General features: G+C 38.3%; 1 protein-coding gene across 1 annotated transcript; it reads right to left on the bottom strand.

Annotated features, from left to right (window-relative positions):
• Positions 1–14,532: 14,532 nt before the first annotated feature.
• On the bottom strand, positions 14,533–19,639 carry LOC121890554 (zinc finger protein 345-like). Its single transcript, XM_042402956.1, has 8 exons — positions 19,202–19,639; positions 18,572–18,955; positions 17,789–17,893; positions 17,394–17,489; positions 17,151–17,261; positions 16,597–16,714; positions 16,161–16,397; positions 14,533–16,015 (listed from the first exon to the last, which is right to left on the bottom strand). The coding sequence occupies exons 1-8, from the start codon at positions 19,622–19,624 to the stop codon at positions 15,072–15,074; spliced, it is 2,418 nt and encodes an 805-aa protein (XP_042258890.1). The 5' UTR covers positions 19,625–19,639; the 3' UTR covers positions 14,533–15,071.
• Positions 19,640–19,905: the final 266 nt, after the last annotated feature.

A 19,905-nucleotide genomic window follows, 5' to 3' on the forward strand; every position in this document is an offset into this window, starting at 1 on the left:
GCCCTGCTATCTCGTACCCACACCCATGACACATTTAGGAAAATACACCGTGTGAGCACATTATAAACTAAAATAATGATGCAGGAGTCAGTTCATACAGTACTTTAGTGTTGCAAATTCTCTAACAAAGGGCAAATAATCAAATTACTACTGTCACACACTCATCAAACCATTCAGTGGCCTGTGGATGGAGGCATTGTCATCCTCTGTCATCCTGTCAGGTTTTTCCTATAATTTGTCACTCTGTAACATTTATCAGAGTTCTGCAGTCAGCAATGACTTCGCAAAATTACGTTTTTTTTAAATGAAAAACACACAATGAACTCATAAAGCATGATGCATTGTTACACTCCTTAATGATAAGTCTATATAGTCAAATATAGTTGACAAAATAATCCCACCTTAAAGTCCATTTAGTAGCGGTTCTGTAGCTTTTGATCATATTATATGATCTTCATCAGCAGATGCAGTCGTTGCAGTTCATATTTCCATTTGTCTTCTGACGATATTAAATGCCTCTAATGCAAGTTAGTGCATCAATATTTCATCATCCTGAAAGGGCTGATACTTTAAACTCCCATCCCAAGTACATTTTACCAATATTGTTGTACTTGAGCTAAATATCATTCGTTTTTTATTTCAAATGAGTATTTTCCTATTGTAGTATTATATTTTTTAATCAATAAAAGATTTGAAGAGCATAGGAGGAGAAATAAAAGCAAAAGCTGAAGTAGTGGTTGAAATATTACTACCAGTAATAAACAGTGTTGAGCATAGTAACATGTTACAGTGATTACTTTTTACAGTAATTATACAATACAATTTGAAAACAATGAGAAAACTCCCACACACTATCTCGCTCACTGCTGGAATATTTATTACTTCATAATGTTTCAGTCTGTCTGACTGAAGGTGTGCAAGAGTTTTTCTTATTGTTTTGACACACCTGTCGCATATTCTGTTGTGCAGAGATTTTTTTTTTTTTTCCAATTTTTGAGGGAATACAATTTGAAATTCAGTAATTACATTTCAGTTACTAATCCCAGTATCGCTCTGTTACTTTAACATTCTGGGGGGGAACCTGTTTCCTATCTTACCAGGAGTTTGATGGAGGAATATCAATTTCTCTCTGTGCATTCAGTTGACAGGCTGATATGGTGTCTTGTCAAAGTATGTTTCCCTGTCAATCTGCGTTTCCCTTTACCTTTACCTGCACACAGCCTTATCCCTAACCAGTTCTCTCTGCTATGCCTAATCATAACCTAAGCCCTAATCCTAACTGTGGAGGTGGTACAATTCTAACAGAAGGGAAACACTAATCAAAGGGCTCTGGAGGTGGCCTTACCAAAAGAGGATAAATATCCCTCCCTGTAACTCCAAAGTTGTCTTATTTATATGCTTTGTGTTCTTAGCTGACTTGCTACTGGAGGCGTACAGTGCGTGAAACCTCCAGAGGATGGGATAGGTCTTTTTCACACATGTTTTGACATGTTACAGTAGGAAAAGCTGTAAACGATATAATTAACAATGACTGCATTCCATTTAACTGCCTCAGTCCTGCTGGTATTAGGCATGCTGGATCACTGTCATGGCTTACTGGGACACTTTACTAGAACAAGGCCATCGTTAATGTTATTGATAACACCTGTGCTTTTACCACTATGACAAGTCAAAATGTCTGCTTTGAAAAAGGCCAATTCTGGAGCGCTGCTGCTATAGTCAGCAGGACTACCATTAAGCTAGACATTGATGGTCAGTAAATACCGCCAAATGTCTGCTGGCTGTTAGTGTGACCACAACGTCTCGTTTTCTCTTCCTAGATGTGACATTGGGGTGTGGCTGCTTTAAAGTTGTTTAAATAATTACTTTTGCTAGTAATTAGTGAACTAGTGTAATTACCTTTTCAATGAGTAATATTTCATGAGTAATTTATTACATTTTTTGACTAATTTGTCCAAAGTCTATAACAAAAGTGACAATTTAAATGCAGTCATGTCTTTGACTAATAATATAACTACTCTTGTGGCTATTACAGCTTGTAATAGTTTAACAATCATCATTTTCTCCACCATGAAAGCTTCTTTCAGAGTGGCAGGCAGGTCTGTGCTTTTACCTCCATCTCGTCTGTCTCTTATCATCTCTCATCAGCAGGGGATGAGAAAGAGGTTGGAAGGGCGGCAGCTCATCCAAGGCAAAGAGGAGAGCCAAAAGAAGGCAGCATCCTTATCAAAGGCCTGGGTGCTGAGCCTCGGTTAAAAATAGAAACTGAGGGAGATTGGCATCGATTTCTGCAGGCGTTGACGGCCCGATTGACAGCAGCACCGTGGCGTCGGGCTGTTGAGCCATCGAGGGAATCCGCCAGACTGCCTATGATGAGATGAGATGGGAAGATAACTTCTGACAAGCCCTCCGCCCGCCACCCATCTCTAATCACCCCGTCTGCACACACACACGCACACAAACATACACACACAGAGAGAAAAAGTAATTACCACATGCATGCACATGCACGCACACATGCCGAGACGCACACTTGCTGCCCCCTGAGCAAGTAATGGCACTTTGGCTGGCTGAGCATCCACCTGTCTGGTGTCTCCTGCCAAGCCAAAGCTCATGTGCTCACATACATACAAAATACCTCTGGATGTCCCTCCACAGCCACCAGCCACTGTCCTTAAGGGTTATCACACTAAATCATACTCCATCAGTAAATAGTGCCTAATATCCATGAGACATCCCGAATGGGGATGTCAGCAACCTTTGTTTTACTGCTGTAAATGATTTCCACTAAGTGATTACTGTTATTACACTGTCTACTTTACTGCACTTGAATGTTATTCCTTTCCCCGCGGTATTATTATTTAGTCAGGCAAATATGCTTAACAGTCTTTTTATCAGTATTTTTAGGATGTCAATGTGAAAATAACAAATCTTTAAATCTAATCGGAGATTATTTTCTTCCTAGCATCTTCAAAAGGAATAGTTTAACATTTTGGGGAATACACTTATTCACTTCAGTGCCAAGAGTTAGATGAGAAGATTGATATTATTTACATTTATGTCTGTTTTAAGTCCAGGTGCAATTAATTTGCCTTTTTGTCTATTACAGCATACATATCTGCTCTGTAAATAATGTGTCCTGTGTTCTCCTTTGAGAAAAAAATCAGAAACCAAATGGGAGAAATTTATATCCTTATTTCGATACAGAAAATCAAATCTTGAATAAAGCAATAACTTGGCATTCAATCATAGGCAGAGCAGACGGTCACACTGAGCCTGATAGCATCCTGCTACACAACACAAGAGCCACAGACTCTGAACAACAACCCATATCAGCTTTCCTGCTAGTCTCCCTCTTATCTAAATTACAAACATGAACACACATCTTGTCCTGCACCTTAGCTTGTTGAATGACCCACCAAACAAACATTCAGTGGGGAAAAAGTGTGCCACAAACATCAGTTAGCAGGCTAGAAAGCTAAGTAGCTCCTCAGCTGCAGCTAATTAAACAACATGTAAACATACCTGAAAAATGACACTTTGGACCTGTTAGATGCTGGTTTGGTCATTGCTCCCCAAAATCCCTGTTATCAACACACTGTCCATGACTTGTATCTACAGCAGTTTGCTTCTCTGTTGTGTACAGTGTAACGTTGTTAGCCTGCCAGCTAATGTCAATCAAACAAAACTCTGAAAAACCATGCAACCGGCTTATAACGAAATCAGCATTTCTGATATTTCCCCAAAGACCTGTTTTCTTTATTCATAATAATACGTTTAAAAAACATTTTTTTGATTGCAAAGACGGATGATTAAATGCCATTTTCAGTTGGACCTTATTATGAAGCTGGAGACAGAAGCCTTTTAGTCAGAAACAGGTGGCTCTGTCCGAAGGTAACAAAGTCCGCTTACCAGCACCTCTAAAACTCACTAAATAACATGTTACTGTACATCTAGTGTTAGTTTATTTAATATGTACAAAAACCTAAGTATCCCTCTCCTGTTTCACTTACAGAGCCAAGCTAGCTGTTTCCCTGTTTTCAATCTTTATGCTAAGCTAAGAAGAGTGGCATTGATCTTCTCATCTAACTCTCAGCAAGAAAGCAAACAGGTGTATTTACCAAAACATCGAACTATTCTTCTAACACTCAAATGTTTACAGTGAGGGCTTGTGGAAGAAATCATCTTCAATATATGGATATATGTTCATAAAATAATGTTCTAATAAATGTCCTGCCATAAAGATTTAATCTACAGGGCCTCTATCTCACTGAAATTCATGGTCTCTCACAAAAGATGTTTTATGTTCTAGGCACCAGCATATGAGATAAGATGGTAGCCTTGGATGGGTAACAAAGCTATCTTCGTTATTTACAATTAGAGTTTACTCTGACCCTGTGTGCCAAAGTGTTCCCTCCTCTTGGGTTGCATGATCTGTGCAATACTAGAAGAACTGACTTTTTCTTGTAATCCTTTAAGTTTTTGGTGTGACTGTATCCATGTATACACTGTGCCAAAGGCTTCTCTAATATCAGATATTTGTTTTCAATAAACTTCATATATTCAAGTAAGAATCAACTGAAGTCTGTGGCGTTTCTTCATCTTTATTCTTTATCACAGTTTTATTGGCCAGACATTGTTCAAGTACAAGATTTCTCCAACAGGGCTGTATAGCCAGGATTATAGAGATGTTTAAGTCATGATTTAAAGTACCCCAAAGTTTTATTTAAATGAAGTTCTTTCATGGAAATTCATCTGGAAACAACTCAACTAACTAAACTCGTATTAAAATAACAGCCTACCAAAAGTTATTTCTCAGAAACTTAGGGGTTTATTAGAAAATTGCAGACCTGTAAAGTAAAGCGTTTTATTTCTTAAAGGACCAGTGTGTAGGATTTAGTGGTATCTAGCGGTGAGGTTGCAGATTGCAACCAACTGAATACCCCCCTTCCAAGCATGTAGGAGAAAGCAAAACATGAAAGGCCCTCTCTAGAGCCAGTGGTTTGGTTTGATTTGTCCATTCTGGGCTACTGTAGAAACATGGTGGTGCAACATGGCAAGCTCCACGGAAGAGGACCCACTCCCTACGTAGATATAAAGGGCTCATTCTAAGATAACGAAAACACAACAATTCTTATTTTCAGGTGATTATACACTAATTAAAACATACTTATGAATATTATATTCCATATCTGCCAAGTCCGTTCTACTAGATGCCACTAAATCCTACACACTGCACCTTTAATACACATATAATTCAGTTGGAGAAATATTGGAACCTTTTTTTTTTATTATTGGCCTGGAAGTGATCAAATGTCAATATACTGAGTCTAAAGCGTAAGCTAACATTGCTAAAATAACAAATCCCCCCCCTTACTTACATAGTATGCTAAATAGAATACATTATATTACATTTTATATTAAATTATATATATACATTAATTTCACAAATTGCCTCTTTGAAGTGTAGTATATTTAAAAATATGCAAGGAATTATTAATGAAAAAGATTCACTTAACCTATAACTTTAGTGCTCATAATTCTATAGGTTTTGAGGTTTCTGTAAGATTTTACCAAAAGTTATATAAGGTTTTCATAAGGGATTTCACAAAAACACCTGAATATCAACATCAACAACTGTGAGACTTAAAATAAAACTAGACTTAAAATCAAGTTCATAGAAAACGATTGAGTAAAAATAAGGATGTTTAATTCTGGTGTGGGACATTTGTCACATGCAATCCTCTCTCGCACACTCTCTCTCATCCTTCTTTTCTCTGACGATTGTAAAATTATCCAATAAAGTCAAAATAATCATCATTAAAAGCCGAAAGTTTGACTTCTACTTATAATTAGGTGATTTGCAGCAATCTGCCACAAGGACTCTGTCAATCTGTCAGCATGATCCTCCTCCTGTTAAAACCGCCTCAGAGACAATTACTCTGGGCTCCTCCTAATTAGAAACTCATTGAAATTTATGAGTGCCTGTTATGAATTATTGAGTTCTGTTTCCTGTGAGAGATGCCATTAGGGAAGTTTAAGCAAGTGAATTTCTTAAAGGCCCCTTTATCAGTTAATGTCCATGTTCAGTTGGATTATCACAAGGTATGTGTCTCCATCTGGTGGTGAAAAGGAGAAATTGTATATTTAAGGTGGTAAATGAGGTGTTTTAATTTTGGTAACGTTTTGTTTTACAGGTCCCCTAAGTTTATTGTAGTAAATTATGTTAGTAATTTCCAGGTATTTAATTAATTCAATTTGTAGGACATTTTACACACATTTGGTGCAAATTATAAGAAAAAAACGTTTTTTTTTTTGCAAAATATCTTAATAAATTAGATAAATCTTGATAATTCTTTAACTGACAGAAAATACTTAGTATGTAGTTTTGTGGGCTAAACTGAACATTTCTTTGAAAGGGGTATGTAATTTGGTAGTATAAGGGAAATGTGCTCATTATAGTTTTTAAGAAACAACTTTATATGCTGAGATGTAGTTTGATAAACTAGGAAAAAACTACACACTGAAAAGTATTTTCTGCTGTATTTTCTGTTATTTGTTATTATTTGTACCAAATTGCACCAATGTGTCTGCAAAATAGCATAAAAATTTATAAAAGACCTGAAATTTACTAAGAAAATGTTAAGGAAAATAGTATAAAATTAAAGGGCCTGTAAAATAAAGCATTACCCACATTTTCCTATCCTGCTGTGTGACAGGTTTGAGTTAGAATATGTAAAAAAAAAATTAACAGCTAAAAATAAAAAGCTGTTTAAATAGTTTATTATGAAGATTAAATGTCGGTTTATCTGTTGTTACAGAAGCTCTATTTCAATATTTGCAACAGATGCAACAGTAGGCCTACATACTTAAGTGATATGAGGATGCACATTAACAGCTTGTCCAGAGTAAGGAATGAATATATTAATTCCTTCGATATATAACATCAGACCACAGGGTTCATGGTGATGTTGTGGACATTGAGATGTACTCTCATGTTGGATGTTTGGTGAAACGTCTTGTGACAATGAAGACACTGATAGTGAGGTTTCTCTTCTGTATGTGTCCTCATTTGTTTGCTCAGTGTTGTGTTGGACACAAATATAGTGTCTCCCCTGTGTGGTATCTCCAGTGTACAATGTGGTGAAACTCTTTCTGCATTCCCATTGATGAAGCTTCTCCCTGTGTGTGAGTGCATGAATGTTTCAGCAGGTCAACTGAGCAATAAAAGGACATACCATATGTGCAAGTGAGTGCACAAGTGAGAATTTAAGATTTGGTTTAGTAAGAAACTTCTGCAGCAGTGCAAGCAGATGAATCTCTTTTCTCCAGTGTGATACAGCAGATGAACTTTAAGGTTGCCCTGGACCTTAAATGTCTTATCACACAGGCTCCAGCAAAACAGCCCCTCACTAGTGTGAACACTGCTGTGTCGCTTCACATTTGACAGCCAGCTAAATGCCCTTCCACACTGAGGGCATGTGTGTTTTTGGTTCTTCTATGAACATTCATGTTTACGTCTAGCTGAATCTTTTTCTCGTTACTCTTTTCACACAGAAAACACTGAAAGGTGTCTTCTGCAGAGTGAACAACGTGACGCTGCTTCAGATTTTTCTCACAATTTTTGGCCTTTTCAAAGAGTGAAAACAGTGATGTCCTTTCAAGAGTTTCAGAGATTTGAACATCTTCCCAAATTCCTGGCAGGTCACTGAAGAGAGGGGTTTTGGGTTCGTGCTGAGTGGTAGGAAGACGTTGGCTCTGCTCCCTGTAGACCACTGTATCAAGCCCTCTCTCAATGGCTCCTTGTTTCTACTCTGATCCAGATGTCACTTCACTCATGCCACTGAGCTTTCTGAGCATCTGGATTGCTGGATGGCGGCTTCACCAGCTGTTTCTGCCACAAGAGTTAGTCATGAATTCGCTCAACAGCATCTACACGCCAAGTAGACGATCCAGTCACTGCTATGTGCTTTCAAGGAAGAGACAGGTGTAATGATAAAATGATTAGTCGATTAACCAATTAGTGGATTGACAGAAAATGAAACAACAGCTATTTAGATGATTGATGCCAGACATTTGCTGGTTCCACCTTCTCAAGTTTGAGTATTTGCTGCCTTTCTTTGCTTAAAAATAAACAGTGTAAATTGAATTTCTTTGGGTTCTGACATATTTTTATCAGCCACACCTGCAAAGAAATCATCATGGACTCCTGATAATTTTACTTTTTTCTGAAATTTTATATAGACCAAACAATTAATGAAAAAAATAGTCAGCAGTTTAATCTTTAATGAAATAGCAACTGTAAGGGAGGCCTCCATGTCATGTTGGAGTTACCATAAATATCAGTTTCTAACACCTGAGCCATAATTACAACTGGAAAACTGATTTTGCTCAAAGTTCTGATATCTGACTCGGTGATACAGATGTGCCTAAAAACAAAACAAAACAAACCAAAGTCCATCATTCAAGGCAATTAAAACCAAATTTAATGGATATAGTTTAATCCTCACTCAAACAACTCTGCAATTACACATTGTAAACATGGGAATCTTTCTCATCTGCACCATCCATCCCCTATGACATGAATGCAACATGAGATGCCTTAGTAAAGATTCCACAGCGTCATGCTCCAGCTGTGATATGCTAAAATAACGTCAGAGTTGAGAACATGCGGTCACATCTGATAAACTATACTTAAAACCAGTTGGAAGACTTGCAACAACATCATATTTATTACCTGATTAACCATTTCCAGCACTGACCTGCATTTAAACTGCTTTTCCCAACACAAGGCAAACATAGTGACCACAGTATCCCTGCATCAAGCCATTTATACCAAACAGGGGCACTGGAAGAAGAGTCAGGCCATGTGTTACATATTTATGTAGTTGTTGCCTACATCATGTTGACACTACAGTCGATTCCTCGCTTCAGTGTCTTCTGTTCTTAATTTCTTGTCCCTGTTTTGTTTCTCATCCATTATATGATTGACTTGATCTTCACATGTCACTGACGTTTGTTGACATGCGATTGTGGACAGGATGGTGTCTGACATGGACAATTGTCCTGATGAAGAGGAAATCGTTCATTCAGGATGACCGAGACAGCATGGACAAGTCTCTAGACTGTGTTGTTGCATTGCTTGTAAAATGCTGGATAAATATTTGGTCCTTCAAGTAAAGTTTGTGTTCTAGTCTGTTTAGTGTAATGAATATTTTTAACACTCAACCTTCACCTTGTTTCAGGTTGAGAGTAAAGTGCAAATTTTCCACTGTGTGTTTTTCAGCTCATCCTAGAGTTAATCCATTTGACTGTGAAGCTTTCTACGATCACCAAAACAGTTAGCAGACAGCAAAAAAAAAAACTACATGCATGAGGAGATGGATAAATTAAAAAATGGATGAATGGATAAATTAAATTAAAATTAAATAAATTAATAAAAAAATAAAAAATAACTTCTCTTGGGCATCATAACAGCTCAAAGACGAACGGGTTGAGAGGTTGTCAAAGTCAAAATTCTTGAGTCTTATCTAATTTATACTCTGTAAACTCATAATTATTATTAAACTTGCTGTCAAATGTTGAGTTCTCCTGACTAAAACTTGGCTGAACACTCACTCTGTCAAGGACACTTTGAAGAATAATCAGTGTAATCAGTCCTCATTCTGTAAAGTTTATGTTCCTGAAGATCTCAGGATGTTTTTGCAGCTTCAAAAATGGGACAGCATCAAAAAAGTGACAAGAATTAAGAGCCTATTATGCTAATACATCTTGCAGTACATGTGTGCTTTTAATATAATCATGTGCTGATTCAAAGAAATATGATTGAACTTTGTCCTACACCATGTACTGATCTGAAGCCTTCTTTAAATTTTATATATTTGCACAGGAATTAGTGTCTCTTTTTGTAATCAACTGAAGCATAAGACAGTAGAATAATTCCTTTATATTTATAAGAGTGTCATTTGTGTCTCATAAACACCTGGCAGGGAGAAGGTGCTTTGAGGGACTGAGATGTTGGCATGATCTGCAGGCAGAAAACACAAATAATTTGTAAAGTTTGGTCTTTTTAGCAAGTATTTTCAACTGTGGCTACAGGTTAAGTAGCCACTTATAATACAGGAAAATGACTCTGAGAATTCTCAGATTGGATGAAAGGTGTGGATTTACTAAGGTATGTTTGCAGTTTTAAATGGAACTCTAGGTGAAGACAGCAACAGTGTGGCTTAGCTTAAGAGTGTTGAGCTAGTGTTGTAGTGTCACCTGCCACACCAGTGTCTTCACAATACGGAGAGGAAGCAAGAGGTGACAGCCCACTCTCCCGCAGCTGTGAGTTTGATGGATCACTGGAACTGTCGTCAGTCTCTTCATCACTGCTGTCGCCACCTTTCCCACTTATTATACTATCAATGTGATCTTCTGATGCCACTGACGTCTGCTTAGATGCAAGTGTGGATAAAATAGTGTCTGACTTGAGGGAGAACTCACATGAAATAGAAAACCTTCATGTTAGAGGCAGAATTCTTCAAAGAGAGAGATGATGATTGACAGTAATGGATACAAACAAATCAAATCTCATCATTTTTGTGCAATCTAAATTCATCAATTATTGTGACAGTTTAGATCAGAAGTAGATATAAACCAAAGCATTAAACTGAATTAAAAAAAAAAAAACATCAGTAAAAATGGGCTGATTAGTGCATTATTACTATAGTCTTTTACAAAATGCCAAATGTAACAGGCTTTTACTTTTAGTCAACTTTTGTCGCTGTTTCTGATGCTGCAGAATCTTCTTCAGATCCTCATGATCAGAGACAAACTGCTCAAAATGGAAGTCAAAGGAAGACAGGTCAAACATGGAGGACACCTGGAAAAGTGGAAAAGAGTGGAGAGATGTTCAATTAAGAAGTTCCTATGATTTTTCAATTTTAAAATGTTCAGCACCTATTTTGAAGATTACTCCTGACCGTGTGGGTCTGTATTTATAATTGTGTGGACACAGGAGTACCGATAATAAACAGCAATGTCCAAGTCTTGATGGGAAGTTAACCACATATTTCACAACCAGAGCCAACCACCACTTTCACTGTGATTTTCACACAGTTTTTATCAAGATTTCTTTAGGAAGTAGTGGTTACTGGAGTCCTGCCTTCAAATTTTAGCACCTGCAGATCTGTCTCTTGGTACAGGATGACTCCAGATGCACAATAAAAATCTTTTTTTACATAACACAGGACATTTGAACAATGACAAGACATAATTCGATGGTTAGGCACTTTTTTTTCATCCTCCTGCCAAACTTTGAAAAACTTCAGACAGAAACTTCTAGTCGGCAGAGGAACTCCCACAAAAGGATCTGTAACACTGTATCGAAACAGGGTCTGTCAGTAGTGACAGACTTGTGTGCCATGTCCTATACACAGTTCATTAAAAGAGAGCTGTGTGTTGAACGCCGGTGGGCTTATGTCACACCTATATTAGCTCTGGGTTCATTTTTGACTCACGTTTTCACCACTGATATAAAAAAATCAAGATATGTACTTGGTTACTCATAAGAACACCTAATTTCCACATCCACTTCACTCACCTGAGATCTTAGTCCCAGGATCAGCTGAGTCCTCTGCTTGTAGTTCATGAGCTCGGGGACCATCTCTGTCACCAACGTGATGAATTCAGCCAGTTTTCCATATTGTTCCACGTTTCGCTCCAGGGCCACCTGCCACATACAGGCTGACATCAACCTTAGTGGGGGAACTAGGAGGCACAGGGATAACAGAGGAAGATGAGGATCTGATGACAGATGCAGGCAGTGAGAAGTTAAAAAAAAAACATTAACTTGTATGGTCACACTGTCACACTATCTGATATACACACTCAATGGCAGCTTGGAGGGTTACATCCCATCTTTAGACATTCAACAAAGTATATCAGAATCAATCTCAATGTACTTACACAAAATAACAACAATCTTCAGAAATATACATAAGGAATGACGATATACAGCTGTGGACGGTAAACAGGATACAAATAGTGCAAAAAAGTGACGAGTGCAAGAAATGCTGATATTAATATTAAATGGTTGTTTGTTTTTTTTAAAAAGACGTTACTTTATATACATATAGAAGGTGGTTCTGTATAGTATATTCAGCCTGTTCAATATACAATGAGGGAAATGTATTGCTCATTTTGTATTTTAAACTAAATAAATATGTATAATTTGTGGGTACAGTGAGCATTTTAGGGTTCCAGGGTTATTACACATCGATACTCAATTAGACAATTGATTTAGCTTTACATAACTTACATATGTTCATATTGCCACATCTAGCAACAAGTTTGTTTGAACCTAGAAGACACTCTATATATATATAATGCTATCATGCAAATCCTGTTAACCATTAACTGACTACACAGTTAACCATTTCCTGACGGACAGTGTGTCACAGTGCACATATCCCAGCACATGAAATGTATATTTATACACCCCATGACTAGAAGCATATAGGAGAAAACACAGACCTCGACATCTAGCCATTTTAGGAGCATGTATGCTAGCTGGCTATGCTTTAGCTACTGAAGCTATATTTGGCTATATGTAGCGGGATTAATCTCTAATTTTATTTTGAAAGACTATATATACATGGTAAGGTCATGCTTTATGTTTTGCCAATGCATGCACTGTTTGGGGAAAGTGTAGCTTTACTTGAACCGAAAAGCTTTCTCTCCATCCTTTTTTTTTCACCCGCTTTCCACGAAGACCGGCCCTACTCTGCCTCTGATTAGCTAATACTCGTTGCCTTCTTTGGTTAGATTGGTTAGGTTTAGGCATGGGGAGTGTGATTCGTTAGTGTTAGGGTAAGAATATCAGAGTCAGAGCCAATCAGAGGCAGAGGAGGGGCGGGTCTTAGAAGAATGCTTGTGTGATTAAAAAAAAAATACAACATTGCAACGTCCGGTTCAAATCATTCAAAATCAAGATCCTCTCCAGTCATTTATTAAGACTTATAAAATTCTCTGCTATGATCAATAGTGTGTGTCTGATATATTTTTTTTTCACGCAAAAGAAAGTTTAATTGCCACTTTAAAATCCTTAAAATGACATCTACTCCTTCTCCCTCATTAAAAAATTCCAGTAAATCTATATTTTTTAGAAATATATTTATTGGGTTTTTCAGAATTAACACAACAGATACACTAAAAAAAAAAAAAGGTCTACACACACACACACATAGGAACCCCGTAATTCTTATGTAACAGATATGCTGAATAATATTAAATTCTCTGTGTTTGTGCACTGGAGGCTTCAAGCTTCCACATCACACTTGTGTTAATTGAATACTGGACCAGTACTGGCTCTCAAACTAGTTGTGATGTCATAAATCCTGTTCATAGGCCTGCCCCTTAAAATCTGATTTTCAGTGAGCACAGAGAAACTTTCCACTTTCAACAGATAAATGTGTAAACAGTCTTCTATTGTCAGACTCTGCACATATATCATTCTGCACAGTGAAGCTCAAATATCCATCTGAAGGAACAAGAAGAAAAACACATTTGAGTGGAGGGGGACTTTGAATTATTTAAAAAAAAAAAAAGAGAGAGAGAGAGAAAAAAGCATGATTTACATGTCTAAATTCTCCTCCTAGTTTATACAATATCCCTTTACCTATTGGTAATCTGTGCTTTCTTTTAATGAGTGCATACCAGATTATATAGTATGTAAAGACAATTAAAACATAATATTCCAATTATACTTTTATTCTGAAGACTCAAAATTTGTGGTTGCTGGAGCAACGCAGCTGTACATCCAAACAGTTTTCAAAATAAAACCTCAGCTCAAAAAGCTCACATCAAAATGTTGACATCTGTCTTTACTTTCTACCCGAAGCAAAAAGCAGATTATTTGAAATTTACTCCCTTGTTCTTTGTCTCATATGATGTATTTTATGTAACATCTTGCTTATAACAGTGTGTTGTGCTCACAGGTGACCCATCTATAACATACTGAGAATGAAGAACCAGAATTAGAACTGCAATGATTAGTTTACTAATCCATTAATCGTTTTGAGTCATTTTTTAAGAGGAAAGTTTCCAAATTCTTTGATTGCAGCTTCTCAAATGTAAATATTTTCTGGTTTCTTAAGTCCCCTATATACACTGGGCTCTAGGAAACAGCAAGACATTTTTCACCATTTTCTGAATAAATAACTAATCAAGAAATTAATCGACAGATTAATCGTTAGTTGCAACCCCAACTGGAATAATGACAAAGATGTATTAAGTGCAAATTCTTTGTTGCCATTATTTCAAAACTAAAAACAAATCTGTAGTCATCCGATGAATCATAAGCTTGAACTTGCTGCTAATTAGTTGGAGGTCAACAAGGTGATTTGAAGTGTTAATGCTGTCCAGTGGACATAAGACAAATGTTTCTATGAGGATGTGTTTGCTTGTACACTCTTTTAGCACCTTGATGAACTTGCAAGACAAGTTCCCTGCCAGAACCCCACTCTCCATCAAGAAGATGGGACAGTGTATCGTGAAAACCCCAAAGTTTATTACCGTAATTCTGAAATATCTATAATTGAGTATCTTAAGAGATAAAATAAAGCAGCATTTAAAATCTCTAGTCAACACATTAGGGGTGGCTGGTTCAATTCCCCCGGCTTTTCCTGCCCATGTGTCAAAGTGTCCTTGAGCAAGACACTGAACCCCATGTTGCTCCCGATGGTCAGGCCAGCACCTTGCATGGAAGCTCTGCCACCATCAGTGTGTGTGTGTGTATGCATGGGTAAATGAGAGGCAAAAATTGTAAAGCGCTTTGTCCGATAAGGTACAAGGGTATAACACAAAACCTTATGCTCTTTAATAATATAGTCCCCACAAAACATGAGGTGTGTTTACATTCACTACAACGTGTAATATTTCAGTATCCCAAGTCTGTATTTACATACACATTGAGACATACATGTTGTTAGTAATTTACTGATATAAAAATGCACTATTGTCATCTATTACTTAAGATACAGTGCACATGAAAACAACCTGTCGCTAAAAACCTCCACAACAGCATGCTAGACAGTCCTGTGGACTTTGAGGTGTATCTTCATGTTAGATTTTTGTGAAAACGTCTTGTGACACGTTGAACACTGGTGAGGTTTCTCTCCCGTGTGCGTCCTCATGTGTTTCTTCAGTCCTGAACTACAGTGAAAGGATTTGTCACATTGTGAGCAAGGATATGGCCTCTCTCCTGTGTGGTACCTACGATGTACTATTAGCTGTGCAGCTGAGACGAAACTTTTTCCGCAGGATTCACACTGATGAGGCCGCTCCCCCGTGTGAGTTCGTGAATGCACCAGCAGGGCGCCGGAGCTACAGAAAGACATACCACAGGTGCTGCACAGATACGGCTTCTCTTTCATATGCATCCTGAGATGAACAGTGCGCGGATATGGCTGTGTGAATTTCTTGTCGCAAAAAGTACAGGCATACGGGCGTTCACCAGTGTGAATGCGCATGTGGGACTTCAAAACTGATTTTGTCAGGAACCTCTTGTTGCAGTACGAGCAGGGGAATGGCCTTTCTCCATTATGACGTCGCAGATGAACTGTAAGCGAAGAGTGAAACCTAAATTTCTTCTCACAAAGGCTGCAAGCGAAGGACAGCCCTCCAGAGTTAGAGTGAATAAGGAAATGCTGATTGAGATCTTTAGGACTTTTATATGTCTTTTCGCACTGAGTGCACTTGAAAGGTCGCTCCGAAGAGTGAACGGAACAATGTTTTTTTAATTTGGAACGAGATGCGAAAGTCTTGCCACACTCCAGGCAGGTGTTTTTATTGGCTCTTATGGCGTCCTCCCTGAACGGAGGGGAGACATCAGATCTGCCTTCTGTTGAGGACTTGATCGTGCTCTCTTCTGATGGCTCCTTGTTTCTACTCAGTTCCAGATGTTCCTTTGCTCCTTTCATTGACCTTTTTGAGCATCTAGGTTGCTGGAAGGAGGCTTCACCAACTGTTTCTGCCAACAGGAAACAAGAGACTTAAATGACCCATAGAACAGTGAACAGAGTTTATTCACCATTGTGAAAATGATTAAATGAAAATCACCAATAGCAAGAAGCAACAATAACAACATTAGTATAAGAGATATCAGAGATGCTCACCACTGTCACTTGCTGCACCACCTTCTTCAGAACAAGGAGAAGAAGTGAGTGGTGACAGTCCACAGTCCTGCGGCCGAGTGTATGGATTAACTTCACTGGAACTGTCGTCAGTCTCTTCATCACTGCTGTCACCACCTTTCCCACTTATTATACTATCAATGTGATCTTCTGATGCCACTGATGTCTGCTTAGATGCAAGTGTGGATAAAATAGTGTCCGACATGAAGGAGAACTCACCTGAAACAGAAAACCTTCATGTTAGAGGCAGATTTCCATGTAAAGAGTGATACTGATTGACAGTAATGGATACAAACAAATCAAATCTCATCATTTTTGTAACAGATTAGATCAGAAGTAGGTAATCAGTAAAAGTGGGCTGATTAGTGCATTATTACTATAGTCTTTTACAAAATGCCAAATGTAAACAGGCTTTTACTTTTAGTCAACTTTTGTCGCTGTTTCTGATGCTGCAGAATCTTCTTCAGATCCTCATGATCAGAGACAAACTGCTCAAAATGGAAGTCAAAGGAAGACAGGTCAAACATGGAGGACACCTGGAAAAGTGGAAAAGAGTGGAGAGATGTTCAATACAAAGGTTCCTATGAATTTTCAATTTTAAAATATTCAGAACCTATTTGAAGATTACTCCTGACCATGTGGGTCTGTATTCATAATTGTGTGGACACAGGAGTACCAATAATAAACAGCAATGTCCAAGACTTGATGGGAAGTTAACCAAATATTTTACACCCAGAGCCAACCACCACTTTCACTGTGATTTTCACTATTTTTTTTCCCCAACATTTCTATAGGAAGTAGTGGTTACTGGTGTCCTGCTGTGATGTTTTAGCACCTGCAGAGCTGTCTCCTGGTACAGGTTGAATCCAGAAGCACAATAAAAACCTTTTTTTTTTTTTTACATCATACAGGACATGTGACTGGTTATCTACCAAGATGAAGAGACATAATTCGATGGTGCCTGCTTCCTACCTTTGAAAAACTTGGTATTGAGAGGAATTCTTCTAGTCGGTAGAGGAACTCCCACAAGAGGATCTGCAACACTGTATCGAAACGGGGTCCATACAGGTCTGGGAACACATCCTTGGACAAGAAAAAAATAGCATTAATGAATTAGAGAACATACATATACCGTACACATATATGCAGTAGATGAACAGTAAGTTAATGTACAGAATGAAGAATGACACAGGTAATAACTGAAGCAGAACTCACCTTGAGAAATTTATCCTTTTCATATTTGTCACGGAGTAACGTTTGAACCAGCTCCACAAATGCTGACTTTGATATCTCCACTTCTCCATCTTCATCCTGCCATGAAGCCCAGAAGAGGTTCATTTTCATAAATATATGATCAGTTTTCCATTCAAGTCTTTCTCCTATCAAATCAATTCATCTATAAAATGCCAATAGACTACACTGCCATATTGGGAGGCTGGCCTATTGTATCCAACACTCACAAGAGGAATGGCATATAAATTATCTTTATTCGTCTGCCAGCTGCAAAGCTAAAGCTTTAGTCTAGAGATTGTTAAATAATCATAAAAGATTGATGACCTTTGTCACATTCATGGCAGTGTGTCCTTACGTCAGACACAAGGATTTCTCACCTCTTCCACCTTGCAATTTGTTGTGCCGTTTTGGAAAATGTTGAGCTGTTCCTGGATAGCATCACAGTCAATGGGATCCACCTTCTTTAGAAATTCCAAGATGACCTGAAAAACACAAAATTTGCATTTAAACCTATGTTCAGTGGTGACAGACTCAGGTAACATATGTGCAATGTCCTACATGCAGTTCATTAAAATACTGAATGAACAGGCAATGCATCTTTCAGTATTAGCTACATGTAGCACTTCATGGATATCACTGAATACCTAGGAAAGAATCCTTTAGTTCATGTCAAGTCATAAATACACATTCAGTTTTTGCTTGTTGGCTCTTTTTTATATCAGCAATTTTATTGATGGGGAGACAGTGCAGAATAGAACAATTGACTTGATAAGAGCAGCATAAGACTAGAAGAACACAAGATAGCAAAACAAAACCCCAACCAATCTCCCCTACGGGCTTTCCCCTCATGAAAACACATACTTAAAAAACTTTCTCAAAAAGAAAACAGACAAAAAAAAAAAAAAAACAGAATAAAATTGTGGTTCTGATATTTGCATTTGTGGACCAGGCTTCAGTACTGTCCGTTCTTCAGACCTTGACGCATGAAAAATTAAAAAATGGCAGTGAGCAGGCAGAAAGCTGTGTAGGCTTATGTCACAATTATATTAGCTCTGGGCTCATTTACAACTCAGTTTTCGCCACTGATAAAATAAATGAAAATCAATATATGTACTTGGTTAATCATAAAAACGTCTAATTTCCACATCCACTTCACTCACCCGAGATCTTAGTCCCAGGATCAGCTGAGTCCTCTGCTTGTAGTTCATGAGCTCGGGGACCATCTCTGTCACCAACGTGATGAATTCAGCTAGTTTTCCATATTGTTCCACGTTTCGCTCCAGGGCCACCTGCCACATACAGGCTGACATCAACCTTAGTGGGGGAACCAGGAGGCGCAGGGATGACAGAGGAAGATGAGAATCTGATGACAGATGCAGGTAGAGAGAAGATGGTGCAGTTTCTTGGGATGCCGAGGGCAGCAATGGTTCTCCCAGAACAGGCAGGGAAAGGTTCCTTGCTGAACACAGAGGGACTTGTTCAGCAGGAGGACCAGCAGCAATGCACTCCAACTGCAACACCATAGGTTCACTAGATCCTTCGCACTGCAACACATAACAGTGACATATTTTAATTATGTGAAGAACAATTACTCAGCATTGATAACACATATGCAGCAGCAACTCAAAAATACAGGATTATTTCATGCCATACCCATGATATGTGCAAACTCTCCAGCCACACTCAAAACAAGAGACTGTTGCTATGTTGTTAGCCACACCATGGCCTGTAACTACCTTGCTAAATAGTAGCTAGCTTGTATTGATTGAGGATTTAATAGTTCACATTACCTCTCCTGGAAAGTTCGGGTCCGTGGCACGATGCTTGATGAAGTCAGCGAGCCAGTCTAACTTGGTAATAATGGGAGGTGGGTAGGCAACCCTGCCATTCCTGCCTTTCAGCTTTCTCTTGGCCCTTACATATCTGTCTCGCAGATATTTCCACTTTTGACGACAGGCAGTCTCATCTCTCCCAAGCGTTTGCGCGATTTCCCGCCATGAGTTCAATAACAGTTGGCTGTCTTTGTATTCCTTCAAAGACGAGTTATATAAATGCGGGTAACGGCGGATCTCCTCGCACAACCTCTCTTCAAAACTAGCATACATTTTGTTTTGTTGAGTGAGCGTAGTCTTCTTCTTCTTCTTCTTCGTCTGCCTCTTTTTCTTCTTCTTCTTGAGGTTTATGGCGGTTAGCAAACAAAGGTCATGGCGCATTATCGCCACCGTCTGGAATGGTGTGGATCGGAGTGTGCGCAGTCGGCGCGTTTGCTATGCGCGGGAGATGGTTGTGTCGCTGAACGATTTGAGTCGGCCAATGATTTGATTGCGATAGTTATGTTTAATTTCAATTAATGAAAATAATGTTACTTATATTTTTGGAAGTATAGTATGTTAAGATGTATTTACCCTATTTTAACAACCCTTCAGTCATAGTACAACCAGCAGGAGAGAAGAGCAGCCATGCTTCATCAAAAGTTATGGGGGCATGTGCTGAT

The sequence above is a fragment of the Thunnus maccoyii genome, chromosome 23 (assembly GCF_910596095.1).
Source record: "Thunnus maccoyii chromosome 23, fThuMac1.1, whole genome shotgun sequence".
NCBI lineage: Eukaryota > Metazoa > Chordata > Actinopteri > Scombriformes > Scombridae > Thunnus > Thunnus maccoyii.

Excerpts from the sequence above, each read along its gene's own strand:
- LOC121890554 (XM_042402956.1), bottom strand. The coding sequence starts at position 19,624 with ATGCGCCATGACCTTTGTTTGCTAACCGCCATAAACCTCAAGAAGAAG. Across the intron at positions 16,398-16,596 it reads GCGACAAAAGTTGACTAAAA|GTGAGTTCTCCTTCATGTCG; the intron begins GTAAAAGCCTGT and ends TTTCTGTTTCAG. Across the intron at positions 16,016-16,160 it reads TGGTGCAGCAAGTGACAGTG|AAACAGTTGGTGAAGCCTCC; the intron begins GTGAGCATCTCT and ends TCCTGTTGGCAG.